The 15,287-nt window shown below is 43.9% G+C and overlaps 1 protein-coding gene across 1 annotated transcript; it reads left to right on the forward strand.

Annotated features, from left to right (window-relative positions):
* Positions 1–861: 861 nt before the first annotated feature.
* rgs14b (regulator of G protein signaling 14b) lies at positions 862–14,953 on the forward strand (the record flags this gene model as incomplete). Its single annotated transcript, XM_080856954.1, has 16 exons — positions 862–930; positions 1,177–1,299; positions 3,278–3,299; positions 4,514–4,686; positions 5,756–5,848; positions 6,052–6,195; positions 7,650–7,850; positions 8,254–8,365; positions 8,714–8,757; positions 9,205–9,414; positions 9,659–9,735; positions 10,000–10,126; positions 10,245–10,326; positions 13,805–13,857; positions 13,947–14,049; positions 14,634–14,953. The coding sequence occupies 16 exons, from the start codon at positions 862–864 to the stop codon at positions 14,951–14,953; spliced, it is 1,953 nt and encodes a 650-aa protein (XP_080713080.1).
* Positions 14,954–15,287: the final 334 nt, after the last annotated feature.

Consider the following 15,287-nt stretch of genomic DNA (forward strand, 5'->3'; position numbering starts at 1 on the left):
TTCTAAGATGTTCTTGAGGCAAAGTTTGAGAGCACAGACAGTTTTAGCCCACGAACCATAAACATTGCCTAAACACTGTCCTGCAGAATAGGCCTCCCTGCAGAGAGATGGGAGATTATGTTTTACAGTTAGAATAACCTTTAAGTAGCCTTGTATACAGTTAAGCTTTTTGTCTAAGACTGAATTAATTCCATCAGGTATTATCAATAATATTTCCTCCTCTACCTCCTGACATACAGATTTTTTCTCAACATAATTGTAGAGAAAAACGGAGAGTCCAACTAATTCAGAATTCAAGACTAGGACTCTCACCAATGCCTCCTCAGGATGCACTTCATAATAAATACATTTGATATCTTCCTACTATTTTGGCTCAAAATTTGACCCAATATCTTTTCTTACGTGAAATCTGAAGATGGTTTTAAAGAAACATTCAACAGAAGAGGGGCCTATGGACCCTACCGAGATAGACCTGAATGTTTTAAAATGAGGCGCTTTGTATTTTCTGCCATCACTACCCACTGCAGAGAAAGTAAAATTATAATCGTTCATGTATGCTCTCTCACTCTCTCTCACTCTCTCTCTCTCTCTCTCTCTCTCTCTCTCTCTCTCTCTCTCTCTCACTCTCACTCTCTCTCTCTCTCTCTCACTCTCTCTCGACTCACTCTCTCTCATTCTCCGGCAGTGGTGTTTTCTTATCCAGTGACTTTTATACCGAGCAGAGTTGTGTTTTATGGCAGGGGTGATGTTTGCTTAGCGATAGGCCATGCATGTCGGTCACTATTTCACCTTGCTCTCCCATTGTGGGCTCCTCAGCCTGTCAGACACGGCACAGTCAGCCTGCTCCGTCTCACCACCACGATGGACACCGCGGCTTTCCACCAACACGGCCAGTCAGGGCGGAAACCAGCAGGCAAAGCCAGGGAAAAGGTAGTAAAGATTTGTCTGTGAAGTGTCTTTTCTGACTCAGCATCATTCCACCTGTGTCTGTTTAGTTTCATTAGTAGGTTACGAGGGAGAGCTTGTCTGATTGATGATTACTGCTGTTCAACATCGGTTTTGTTTTATAACGTTAATTCATATTACAAAAGTTTTTCTTGTGGAATATTAATCAAAGCGGCTTTTTATTAGTCCTCAATAATGCGGATTTTATCCTGATGAGGCTGTTATTTACAGAGGACCATGAGCTTCCAGGAGCTCACCAGAGGTTTCAGTCACTTCACCCTCCGTACGTCACTCAGAAGGAAGCCTGGTGAACGCACCGGCATCACTGGCAGTCAAGCACAGACTCTTACAAAGGTGATCCACTTTGAGACTCACTCCTGTCTTCACCGACTTCTCTATTCTCCCTCAGATAATCATAGTTCAGAAAATCTGAGATACTTTTTAACTAGCATGCTTGCTCATGTACAGTAAATTAGGGTTATGTTTAGGCACAGCATAACATTTCCAACATTACATTTATCTAAATCATCATTAGCCATACAGTATGAGACTGGTTTTATTATTGTATCATTTAATTGAATACATCCTCTCATTAAGAAAACTATTTATTGACACTATTCATTTCAGTGAAGGTACAGTGCATTAGTTTGACACTGTCAAAGTCAGAGAGATTTGGGTGTTTATGAAGAGTGCCCACACATCCTCTTGCGGCATGTCGCCATGGCAAGACTTCCTGCTCAAGCAGGAAGTGACTGTGAGCTTACAGCACAGACATTTTAAAGACTCAGGATCTCAGGGTGTCCTCAAAGCTCTGACACTTTTTCGATGAAACTGGAGATATGTCCTTAAAATTGAACTACACAGGGATTTCCAATGGGCACAAGGTATGGCCATTATATGTGATACATTCTGATATTTTTTGTGTATTTTATGGGTGTGCCTGCCCATTCATGTATGCTTGTGTGTGCGCTGGTGAGTGTGTATGTATGTGTGTGTGTGTGTGTGTGTGTGTGTGTGTGTGTGTGTGTGTGTGTGTGCACTTATCTGGATTTTGTATGTATGTATGATATACTTCACAACTGACATATTTTTGTCTTGTGGACCAACAATTTTCTCAAATGTTTCAATTAGAGCCCAAACAAGTTTAGCCTTGAACTGAGTTTCAAAACATTTTCTGAAGAGCAGACAAATATGTTCCTCTTTTTGCTGCATGAAAAATGAGCACAATATGTCTTTACTGGGAGCAATCTCTTTTGCGGTGGTATTTTAGTGAAGGTCAGACCTGTATTAGAATTTTTGGGGAAATACAGTGTTTACCTGTAATTCCACATCCATTAGTTATGTGATTTGTTATAATATCCGCTAACTTTCAAGCAAAGCGGTTTATAGATAAAGCATTAGGCAAGGACGTCTGCTTGAAATGATGCTTTCCCTTCCCAGGGCATCGCTTTGAGATGTCAGACCTGTCTGTTAATGCTTATCCAGCGACCTGAAATTGCAAATTAAATAACTATATTATATTTTTAGGGCGTTTCTGAAGGAATATTAAGTACATTTGTGAGTGAATGTAGAGAAAATGATAGGTTTGCCTGTCACAAGCCAAAATGTTAAGGAGACACAAGGGTTATGTGTTTCCAAGGGACTCTTAAGACATTGAAAGGTGCTAGTTTCAATTTAGCAAATGTAAGGGTTCTTTGTATTATCTAGTGAAGAATGGTTGAACATTTTCAAAACTTGGCTATTTTTAAAAGTTCTCCTCTCGCCTTACCTCTGATCATTCCTCTGAAATATTTGACATTGTATTATCTCGTGCCTTTTACTCTTTCACTTTGTGTCTTGCTTCTCATTACATCTTCAAATGCATTTTCACTATCATGTTTTTGCATGGTTTCCCTGGTTCATATCTCTGGATTTCAGCCCTCCAGAAGACTAATAGCAGGGTTTGGATGTGTGTATGTATTGGGTGTGTGTGGATGGGATGCGGGGCCTAAGGCAGACGTGCACATTTTTGTTTTTGCCTAGAACGTTGTCAACACATCTCTACAGTGCGAGAAACAGAGCGTGGAGGACAAGCTAGTGCTTGTCGCTTCCCTGAGTTGGTCTTCCATATTGAGGACAGTCGATAAGCCTGCTCTATGCATTCATGTTTGGACACAGCTACCCTGACAAGGTAGTCTATGGTCCCTTGTTAGATACTGCAGATGCAGCCCCGCGCGGATGTCTGGGGAGAGGCCGCAAATCTAATGTTGGGATACTTCCTGTTTATGGGTTGTCCTTTATCAGCTTTGCAAGTGTGTGGAAATAAAAACCTTTCACTTTTGTTGTTTCGCAGACCCTGGCAGCATCAGATGGAGGTGAGTTGAGAATGAGTTTGGAATTATTGTGACGTCAAATACAATATGCAGTATACAGGGCTGGCCTTTGACATATGTGTGAAACAGTATGTATGGAACAACAATTCATGTTACAAGTGTGGTCTGCAGTGCCATTTTGGAAATAGTTTGCAGGATGTCCTAATGTAACACAGCAATGATTCTTTAGATACATTTCCTTATTAGCAGACACTTTCATTCATGCAGGTAGACATACTCTGTGGCTGAGAGACATCACCACAAAGCTACAAAGTCCCCACACAGAATACCGAATGGAGGAAGTACAGTGAATATTTAACAGGACAACATTACATAAACTTATTATTGCTCTGAAGCTCTAAAACTAGGGTTAATTTGCATCTAATAAGGCATGTCTCTTAACATTGATACAGGCTTAGGAAGAGATCATGAGCATATATTTAGTTTTTTATGGGTTTCCTGTGAAGAAGTGCTGTATGACGTCAAGCGTGTCTGTTAGTGACTAATCTCTCACGCTTTGTGTTTGTGAAGTGATTCTGCCCCTCGTTCATTGATCTGTTTAAAGACTAGCTGTCACCACAATGACTTCCTTTATCATCACCTCAGCTGACGGCTTTATGTGGGAAAGGAAATCATGTGATCATACTGTTATGTATTCATGACTATATTTACTAGGTCAAGTCCAAAAAAGTGTAAAGAAGAACAGCCTATGAAACCAAAAAAAGTTAATCATTTCTGCCATATTATTCTGACAAACCAAGCCTAAAGGTTGAATCTATTCATCTATCCATGTTTTAATGCTGGCTCACAGCTATGGATTTTCTTTAAATGTGTTTTTTGATTTGTTCTCAAACTCGGTCCTCTTTCATACAAAATGGAAGGAACACCTTATAAGGTCTGACATTTGGTGTTTGACAGGGATATAAATAGAATAGGTGAACCCGTAATATTTCTGAATTAGCTACATCTCTGCCTCAGAACACTATATGTCATATTACCATCAAGTACTAAAGATTCTGTGATGGTATGTAATTATAATAAGAGTGCCTCCATATTTAGCTAAATATACCTGGGTTTTTGAAAACACATTTTGGCACATTGTGTGACAGTGACTACAATATTATTTGTTGCCTGGATCCACATTACAGTATACCCCACCATGGGTCATGCATTGATTGGCTGAGCCTGTGAGTGACAGGTCCCCTCTGTGTGCCCAGAGCTGAATGTGATGGAGGCGGACGAGCAAGGAGGAGGCAGCCACTGCTCCAGCAGCAACTCCAGCCTGCCCAGCGTGCCCAATGACAGGGCCAGTGGGGTGGACCAGACGGCCAGCTGGGCCGTCAGCTTCGAACGGTTGTTGGAGGACCCCACTGGGGTGCGCTACTTCACCGTAAGTCTCCCGCCTGTTCACACCTCCGCAAATCTGAAAACCAGCGTGGTGCTATACGTTTCTCTATACAGCCATACGTGTACATTCTCTATACAAGTATATATGTACGGCAAGAAACCTTTGCCCATAATTTGAGCAAACATCAAAGTTCAGCTTTGCAATGATTTTTCATGCCACAATGTTTTTTTTAACAACTCAAATGTCGAACAGACAGAGAGACGGTTGTAGAGATGGTAATGAGAGGAGAGGTGTAATTCTAGGTTTCCAAATGACTTCTGACATGGTTATTTTTTAAATGGTATAATGTGTCTGTATGCGCTTATTTTGATGCAAGAGCACAAATCTCTACATATATGTGCACGCATATGGCACATATGCACATGAAGTCTGAGAGTGTGGTTTTTTTGTGTGTGTGTTTGTCTGGAAATAGCTGATTACTAATGCGAGTCATCTCAGCCTTGCTCGGGGTGATGTCTGTCTGCGTGCGCCTCGCCAGGGGAGCTGATTGTCAATTTTCTGGTGGAATTAGACTCATAAACAGCCCACACATGAGTCACAGTGTGGGAGACTGAGGAGGCATGTTAAAGAGCCCCTGGCCAGGAGGAACAAGAGGGGCTGGGAGGGGAGGAAGGAGGGGAGGGGAGGGGAGGGGAGGGGGCAGTGGGGGGGTTGGCTGTGGCACTCAAGTGGCGAGATAAAATAGCCTGTGGTGACGGGAACTAAGGGCAATTAATCAATTGACACAAAACAGATTTTGTTTTGTATGATATAGATAGGATCACAGCAGGTTATACATTCCAGTCACTTCCATTCATACGCTCGATGAATTGATGATCTAAACATGCAAGGGTGTGTTTGACTGCTGAATAAACTCAAGCCTTTGGTGGACTGTCGATGGCCATTGCCTATAGCCAAGAAAACGGCTTTTTTTATAGTTGACCTGTAGTTGCACTGACCATAACAGAACCCTTTTCTCCACCCATAGACAGGCCTGGTGACAAAGATGGGCTTATGGTGCAGCGGGAGTAGCCCTTGTTCACCTCTGTGTTTGGGCCGCTTTTCTCCACAGGCTTTCCTGAAGTCTGAAGTCAGCGCTGAGAACATTTTGTTCTGGAAGGCGTGTGAGAAGTTCCGCAGGATCCCCGTGACTCAGCCAGACGAGGTGCAGTGCTGTGTGGCCCCTCCATCTGACCAGTTCTGCATCTCTACAGCTCTATGTTTTGTTTAAAGCAGACTCAAATTATTTGTTGTTACACTTTAAACCACTTGATAAAAGTTACATCACACGCAACGAATGAAATGAAGGTGTTTCTTTACATGCAACTGATGAAATGAAGAACTAACTGATGGTTTTTCTGTCTCTAGCTTTGCCGGGAGGCTCTATCCATCTACAACACCTACCTCTCAGACAGCGCTACTCTTCCTGTAAACATTGACGACACAGCCCGTGTGAACGAGCAGATCCTCAGCGCTCCCCACCCAAACATGTTCCAGAAAGCTCAGCAGCAGGTAAGAGTGGCAGCACAGTTAGGGACCAACACTAAGGTCATATTTGTGCGACCGACTCGGAATTCGGAAAACTACTGTCTTGTGGTCACCAGTGCTCAGAGTGAGCGGTCAATGGTGTCTATTCACCAAGGCGGCGAGGAGGTGTTTTTCAGGTGTGAGTGAGGAGACAGGAAGAGCAAGGCTGAAGTCAGCAGATGAGTAAATATTATAATAGAGATCAGTAAATACTGTAGTAAAGATGAGAAAATACTATACTAGAGATGAGTAAATACTATAATAAAGATGAGTAAATACTGTATAGAAATAAGTAAATACTGTAATAAAGGTGGAACAGGGTCAGAGCTAATTACTTCATCAGTTTACTAGTTTCATTAGTTTCATAAGCATGCAGTGTAAGTAAAGCTGTGATTTTCCACATAAGATGAAATTGACTTTGATAATACATTGACAAAAAATACATTTCCAAATTTGCATCCTTGTTTCCCTAAACGGGGCTAATTAAAGCTAATACGCTTGATAAAAAGGATGCCCACTTGAAAGTTGCCCACAATTTTAAATGCAGTCCTAAGAAACTTTTAAGCAGCTAATGACTTTTGTGTTAAATGAATTTAGAGAAGACCAAAGGGGTTCTCCAAGGGGTTTTTCCCTCACAATGCCCATACTTCTTCTACACGTTCCTGCTCTACATTTCTTCTACAGGGGCAAGCAAAAAATAACCTAATAGTGTATTGCTGAGCTAAATTCCTTTCTTTATGAACCGTCTGAAAAAGTCATTCAAAAACATTCAAAGCTCTTGGTGCACCTCATGCTGAAAGCACAATCGTTCATAATTATGGCCCTTTGCACAGCAGAATTGATCTGTCTGAACAAATCCATGTCAAAATCGACGGGCTTAGCCTTAATGCCTCTTATTTCATTTCCTTTCATTTCATAGCCCTTTCGAAATGAGAAGTAGAGATGCAGATGCACGCAGGGCTGCACACATCCAGCCATGAAGATGGCAAAGAAAAGAAATAACTCATGATGACATTGGCTGTTAGTATGCAGGGCACTTCAATCCCTACTTTCAACGGAATAATGTTGATATTGCTGCCTCAAAAAAACATTCCTGATTGTTTTCCTGCCTCAAAAAAAAAGAAAGAAAATTGGATTCTATCTCTTTATAAAAAAAGATAGTGTCCGATGATACAGTGAGAGGGAAAGAGATAGCAATAGAGAGAGAGCTCATTATGTATATACAGTATATATAAATATATATATATAGAACATCATCATAGCTTTCATTCTTATTTCCTGTTGGAACATAGAGCTTAAAATGAGTTAAAGTAATCATGATATTCATACTCAACAATCACTCATAGTAGATCCCATCTGAACTGTAATATCCTCCTCCCTCTTTTAACTGCTCCCTCTCTCCCTCTCTCTCTCTCTTTCTCTTTTTCTATTCCTGTCAGATTTTCAAGCTGATGAAGTTTGACAGTTACGCTCGCTTCGTCCGTTCCCAGCTCTACCAGAGCTGCATGCGGGCTAACGTGGAGGGCAGGCCCCTGCCTGACATTGGACCCCGCTCCAAGGCCCCTGCAGCTAAAAAGAGTGCAGCTCCAGAAAGCTCCTCCCTGAGGGACCAGCAAAAGCCTGAACCAAAACAGAAGGAGGTAGGGAATGAGATGAGGGGGGCGTTTGGGCATTTTCTGGCTTTCTTTTGCTGACAGCTGCCAGAACACAGGCAAAGATTCAACTTTCCTTTTTTTTTCATTTTTCATATAGTATTGTCAAGAACCTTTGGTGGAAATAAGTTATATTGACACAGGTCTTCTAGCTGATGGCTTGGATTTTAGTGAACTTTTTCCTGTCGCTCACAGATGTATTTTTCTTTTCCTCTGGGTGATGACTGACAGTTTTCATGAATAGAGTAGTAATAGCTGCCAACACCAAAAATGTTTTGAGTGAAAACCACTTATCTTTAATAAGAGTGTGTGTGTGTGTGTGTGTGCGTGTGTGCGCGTGTGCATGCGTGTGTGTGCGTGCGTGTGTGTGTGTGTGTCTGTCCATCTACAGAAGAGCAAAGCTAAATCAGGCAGGTCTGCAGCTGCTGATGCTGAGGAGGAGCGGAGGAAGGGGCCAGTCCAGAAATGGGAAAAACGTCAGGAAAAGACAGCACCATGGGGAGGTAGAATATCCTTCAGCTCTAATAGGACTCGAAAAGGATTTTAAATCACCTGATGCTATCACGTCCCCGTTATCTTTTTCTTGATGCTCATTATATTTTATTGGGAATTATGAATGGGCTCTCTTTGCTATGTGCAGATGATATTGAATAAGTATCTTAGAGCACTGGGAAGACACACATTTTATGAGACTGGTCCTGGCATCTACGGTGCTGAAGCTATCATTCTGCCACACTGCTAGACTGACTTTTTGCAAATTATGTATTTATATTTTAGTGTATTTTAAGTGTCTTTGCTGACTGTGTATGCTAATGTGCCTACTTTTCACCACAATCCTGTTTTCTTAACAGATTCTCCCACTACAGTAAAAACAGGAGGGATTTCGCGCAATGAAGTGAGTTTTGATTATTAAAAGATAAAAAAAGACACATTCACTTTTATGAACAGTGTGTTGTTCCATCATCAACCACTAGTATATTGGTATTCTAACTGCATTGACAATTCAACCACTTTTCTCTGTTGTCTATGCTTAGCTTACATTGCCGGGCGGCTAGGCTTTGCTGAAGCTGGGTTGTTTAGTTCCTCTGCGCAGTGTTCAGACAACCACAGAGATAGAAACTTGTGATCTTTTTGGTGTATTTTCAGTTTTGCTTTGTTCATGCACTGATCCAGTGTCGACTCCTCCAGTGTTTTCTGAATTGATCTGCCAAAGTTCCACAAGCTCTCTTTCTCTCCCTCTCCCTCGCCCTCTCCCTCTCCCTCTTTCTCCCCCTCTCCCTCTCCCTCTCCCTCTTTCTCTCCCTCTTTCTCCCCCTCTCCCTGTCTTCTTATGCCCATGTAGATGGAGCGGCTGGGGGCTCAGCTGCTGGAGAGTGAGCGTACGGTGGCCCGGATGGCAGATAAGTACTGCTGCGTGTACCTGCCGGACGGCACGGCCTCTCTGATGCCAGTACGGCCTGGCTTCACCGTACGCAACATGCTGATAGGCTTGTGTGAGAAGAGAGGCCTCCCGCTCAGAGACATCAGCATCTACATGCAGGGCAAAGACAAGGTCAGAATCAAGTGTCAGAATCAACTTTTTCTTAGGGTTTTTTAGGGTTAGGGTTAGGGTTAGAGTATACGGATAAAAACTAAGTCTTGGTACCCCTACCAATGCCTGAAAGTACGTTACACTTCCTGTATGACGTCATATGACCCGGATATTGTACTTTCCGAGATCCGAATAATCTGCAACCTACGTATATACGTATATACGTGTTTTTTCTCTTTTGTGATCCAAGATGCTTCTTTTCCAGAAACCTCTCTCACTAGACCAGGACAGTTCAGTACTGAAGGATCAGCAAGTAGTTCTGGAGATTCGTGTCACATTAGCGTGAGTATTCACTTCACGGAGCGCTCTTCTTTACGTCACCCCCATGTCTGCTGCAAAGCAACCAGTCACAGAGCTTTTCTCACATTGGCGGCCATGTGACCAATTTGCTTAGTCATGGATATCAAAAAAAGGAAGTGCTGGTCACGCTATTAAGGCTATCATCCGATCACTAACCTGACTTTCAGATCAGCAGGTTTCTCATTTTCATTCTTTGAAAATGGAGTACGTCTAACACTGGCAGCAATACGTTTTCAAATGTTTTAGGGTGAAAATTGCGTTCGTGGGGAAAACTGTGACAATTGTGGCAAAGTCTACCAAGACTCTACAGGAAGCCCTCTCTACCATTCTTCAGAAGTACAACCTACGACCTCATGAGGCCATTGTCACCATGGTGAGCACAGCCAACGGTTTATACTTTACCGTTTCCTGCCGGGCTGGGAAGCTTGTGTGGCTTTACTCACAGAGAACATGACAGCTCTCACTGTAACCTCCTTTCCTTTGTGTGACAGAGCGAAAGCAGCGAGATCTTAAGCATGAACATGAGGGTGATGTCTCTGGCCAACCAGACAGTCATACTTGACAGAGCAAAAGGCAAGTATGCTGCCCAGTCAGATAAAGTGTATAAATTCATTACACGCTCTCTAATTAAACAGTCCTTTTCAGCAAACGGTCCCTGTTTGCCGGAATATAATTGATATCTTTACTTATGTTATCTTCCATGCACCTGATGTGTTGTTACAGATTATACAGTATGATATCTTCATTCTTTTACCAAATTTGGCTGAATTATCCTCATGCTATTTGTGTTTTGAATGTTGTGGGAGTGTTGGGAATGTTGTTATGTTTCCTTTCAGTCAATTCACTTGGTGCAACACATATAGAATGGGATATCACACCCTTGCGTGACTGGCTGAAGACACAGCTCTTGGCAGATGACACGTGGTGACGTGGGGAGGCCAAACCTGCCAGACCACCACTGTGTCCTCCTCACCTCAGCCTTGCTCCACCTGTCTAGCTTGCTAGCTCGTTTTTAAGCGTAGCAAATTAACAATTTCTATCAAAGCAGTTAAACTGTCCCAAACAGGATTTGTTTGTTGCTGCGTCTACTCTCTGTTGGACGCTGTTTTGGAGAGTTGTTTGCCACAAGTTTTAAGGGTGGCATGTCTCCAACTAGTTTTTAGCACTTTTTAGCACTGCCAATGGTTGTTCGGTTGTTCAACTCACTGCCTACATCGACTGCCACAACACCAGGCATTCGACTCTGTCCTCAGGGATGCAGTGTTTCTATCCATTTACCTACTGGACAGTCACTCAACGCAACGTCGTTTTACTTGAACAAGAAGCAGATGGAGGTGCTCCTAAGCATCCTACCCAGACGTGATGCTAAACCCAGACCACAGTGGGTGCTCGCCAACCTGTCGTGGCTCTCCAATTGCATCACCCAATGTGCCGCTGAAGCAGCCGTCAGGCAAGGATCCTCATCAGTCTGCCTGGCACAAGTCTCTCCCACCTGCCCTCCGTAAGGACACCATGATGAGAAGGAAGAAGCCAAATTCTACCTAGTTACGGCTTCAACATGGAAGAAGCCAAATTCTACCTAGTTACGGCTTCAACATGGAAGAAGCCACATTTTTCCTAGTTACGGCTTCAACATGGAAGAGGCCACATTTTTCCTAGTTACGGCTTCAACATGGAAGAAGCCAAATTCTACCTAGTTACGGCTTCAACATGGAAGAAGCCAAATTCTACCTAGTTACGGCCCCCCAGCCCCCAGTTCAGGCGCATTAAACGAAAGGTGTGTCTGTTGTTGCAACAGTGCTTCAAATAAAACATGGGTTTGTTTGCGTTCATTCAGATTCACACCAAGTGAGCCTAAATACATGTAGTGTTCAGCCCCTTCTTTCTCTACAAGAGAAAGTGTCAATCAACAGGTCACTTTGCATCACAAATCATGCTCTGGTATGCATGTGCAGTGTTGCCTTGGGTAGAGTCTATGGTTGCCAGCAGTATGGAGTGGTCCGTATCTCAGAGCTGGCTCCATATAAACTATATAGAGCTACTTACAGTTCTTTAAGGTCTCAAGCTTTTTGTCCCGGCTCTACAGGACCATTGTTTTTCTAATCAGGGCAGACAACTCAACAGTCGCATCTTTTATAAACAGACGGGAGGGAGGGACACGCTCCCCTCCCACTTCTGGCACCGTATCACTCTCTCCTGACCTGGAGCAGCGTGCATCTGTTGGCAGTCAGGGAGACTCATGTCCCCGGTTATCTCAAACTTGGGGCGGGTGGGGGGGGGGGGGGGTTGGCAGAAAACGCACACTGTCCACTGTTCTTTTCGAGGCAGGATGCCAGCGCTCTGCTTGGAGTGGACGTTCTGGCACACAGATGGCCGAAGTGTCTTCTGTACGCATGACCTGGAGCTGGTGCATCCGGAAGGGCCTCTCCTTCATTATGATGATTCCCTGTTGGCCAGCAAAATCATGCAGAGATAATCAGACTCCTGGCAGACGAGCCTTGGTTTCTCCCGCTTTGCAGGGACCTCTTGTCTCAGGCGCCGAGGAAGACAATTCATTCCCACCCACAGCTGTGGTGCCTGCAGGTCTACCTGCTGAATGGTCAGGTCTAGTGGCTAAGGGGTTGCCTTATTTATTATTCAAAGTGCTAGAGCCTCATCCACTAGAGACCTCTATTCATGTGGCGTGCATTTGAGTACTGGTATCAGGGCTTATTCCCTTTATAATTGTTCTTTGGAGTATTGGATCAGGGCCAATCTTTTTCAACATTTAAGGTATACCCAGCGTATGTCAGCCTGTCATATTGGCTTTGATGGGGTGTTGCCAGGGGCTATGCCTACTTGCTATGCACTGTATGAAGGGTGTGCGTCCCCCGAAACTCAAGATCCCCTGTGCCATCTTGGGACCTGGCTACTGACCTGGACGCTCTGTGCGGTTCTCCTTTTGAACCAGTGGGGTCTGTGGACATAAAGTCCTTATCCTACAAGACTCAGCAAAGCGTCTGTCTGATATTCATGAATCTGTGCATCCTTCATCCACCCAGTTTGCACCGTATAGGTCTTTGGCTTTGGCTGTATTTGCCCAGTGCCCAGTGCCCAGTGTTGCGTACATATATTTCACGTGCCCAGGAGTTTCAGTCATGTGACCAGCTCTCTGTCTGTTCTGTGGCAGGGTGCTGTCTCAACAGTGGTGCTCCCATTGGATTGTGGAGGCTATATAACAGCAAATATACAGCAAAAGCCTGCCTTTGCCTGAGGGTGTGCTTGCATGCTCATTCCACTAGGGGGGTGGCAGCATCCTGAGTGTGTCTGTGGAGGTGTGCTCTGCTACACCATGGGCATACTCCCACACCTTTGCACCCTTGCTTGGATGTCATCATCAGTGACTTCCTCCCTCCTTTCTACTGTATCGGTCGGGGTGTTCATGTTCCGTTCAGCCTCAGCTGCGTTGGGTGTGATTATAGGTCCCATACTATCTGTGTTGTGCTGAGTAAATTGACTGAAAGGACACGAAAGGTTATGCATAGAACCACTTTTCCCCAAAGGAAAGGAACGAGGAACAACACCTCGGGGGCAACAGTAGTGTTCCACGTGCAGCAGCTAGAGCTCGGTGAAGAGCATCGGGTTGAGGTGGTGACCTGGCTTATGTGGGCAGGCGTGGCACTCCCTGCTCACCACACATCAACTCCTTTTTAGGCATGAACAGAGGTGCATAGAGCAAGACAGGCAAGGGCGTGATATCCCATACTACCTGTGTTGTACCTCGTTCATCTCCTTCAGGTAGCAGTTACAGATTAGTGATGAAAAACCAATTTGGACACATTATACACACATATACTGTATGCCTTTATTTATGTATGATTACTTTGTTAGCCTTTGTAAGTAGGCTAATTGCTACCCCAGTGTTATCACCAGGACACAGATGACATTCTTAGGAAACAGCTAGCTTAGCTCCCTGTATTAACAAATTACATTGTTGCACTCCTGTAAAATTCTGTGAAGCATAAGTGAGTGACCAACTGAATCTGCTCCTCTTTACAAACTCTTGTTTCAGATGACATCCCAGGCAGCACTACCAAAGTAAGTGTCTCCAGCCAAGGGCTTACAGTAAGTTGAGAAAACACTGTCTTTGGAATATCCATTTCACGTGATCTTTAAACCTTGAGTGGTCACTGAGGAGAGTCTGACCTTTCCAGATGAGAAGAGGGGGCATCGCAGACGTGGACACCTGCTCCTCTGGGGTGAGAGGAAATGCCAGACAGAGGAACCCTGGCCTGCGCAGAACCTACGACATGGACGGTATAGACAGACATTATACCTGTTGCAAACCGTGGTTAAGAAATGTGTTTTAAGCTCATATATCTTTTAATGTAAATGTTTCATGCTAGTGTTAATACTACTGGATAATGACTCTCACTGTAATTGAGATTACATTTTAAAACATCCAGCACATATTTGCTAGTCTTGGTTGCTGTGATGGATGGATGGATGGATGGATGGATGGATGGATGGATGGATGGAAGGATGATGGACGGATGGATGGATGGATGGATGGATGGAAGGATGATGGATGGATGGATGGATGGCTGGATGGATGGATGGATGGATGGATGGATGGATGGTTAAAGATCTGGGCTCTGTAAAGCGCCTAGAGGCAATTGTATTGTTATGGCGCTATATAAATAAAATTGAATTGAATTGAATTGAATTGAATTGAATTGAATTGAATTGAATTGAATTGAATTGAATTGAATTGAATTGAATTGAATTGAATTGAATTGAATTGGATGGATGGATGGCTGGATGGATGGATGGATGGGTGATATGATGTTTATTGTCTCTTGCCTCTCTCCTTCCTGCCCTGGTGGTCTTTTCACGATGAGGGTCTGCAGGGCTGGTGGAGCTGTTGAACAGAGCTCAGTGGTGCAGCGCCGACGACCAGCGGGGCCTCCTGAGCAAGGAGCACCTGATGCTGCCTCAGTTCCTGCAGCAGCCGCTGCCCGAGGAGACGGACGAGGGCACGGGCGAGAGGGACAGACTAGCGGAGGACAGCGAAGCGGGTTCCACCTGCTGCCCACCAGAGATGGCCAACACGATGCCCTCGCTGCCCCCTACGGGGTTGGAGGTGCCAGGGAAGGCCATGCCCACAGATGGACTGCCTGACAGCCAGAGCTCAGGCCCTGCCAGGGAGACTGTGGTTTGAGGGCCAACGTTTGTTTGAGCCAAGATGGACCTATGAGTATTTTTATCTCTTCAACTACAGTGACTGTTTAATGACAAGATGAGTATTTATTTGGAAATTACTGGATATGTGAAAGATGGAATGTTATTTTATTTTATTTTTTTGCTGATATCTAACCTTTTGTTTTTTTTGCTGATTTTGTATTTCCCGGTAGATTCCTTAATGTGCCAAAATGAGTCAAATAAATCACATATTTTACATTGCAAAGAATTTTCAGTTTCCAGAGATTGCTGCCTATTTGGAGGAGAAACCAAAAAAACTGAGGTGTACAACAGAACAATGTCTGTCTGTTGTA

The sequence above is a fragment of the Sprattus sprattus genome (genome assembly GCF_963457725.1).
Source record: "Sprattus sprattus genome assembly, chromosome: 1".
Lineage (NCBI taxonomy): Eukaryota > Metazoa > Chordata > Actinopteri > Clupeiformes > Clupeidae > Sprattus > Sprattus sprattus.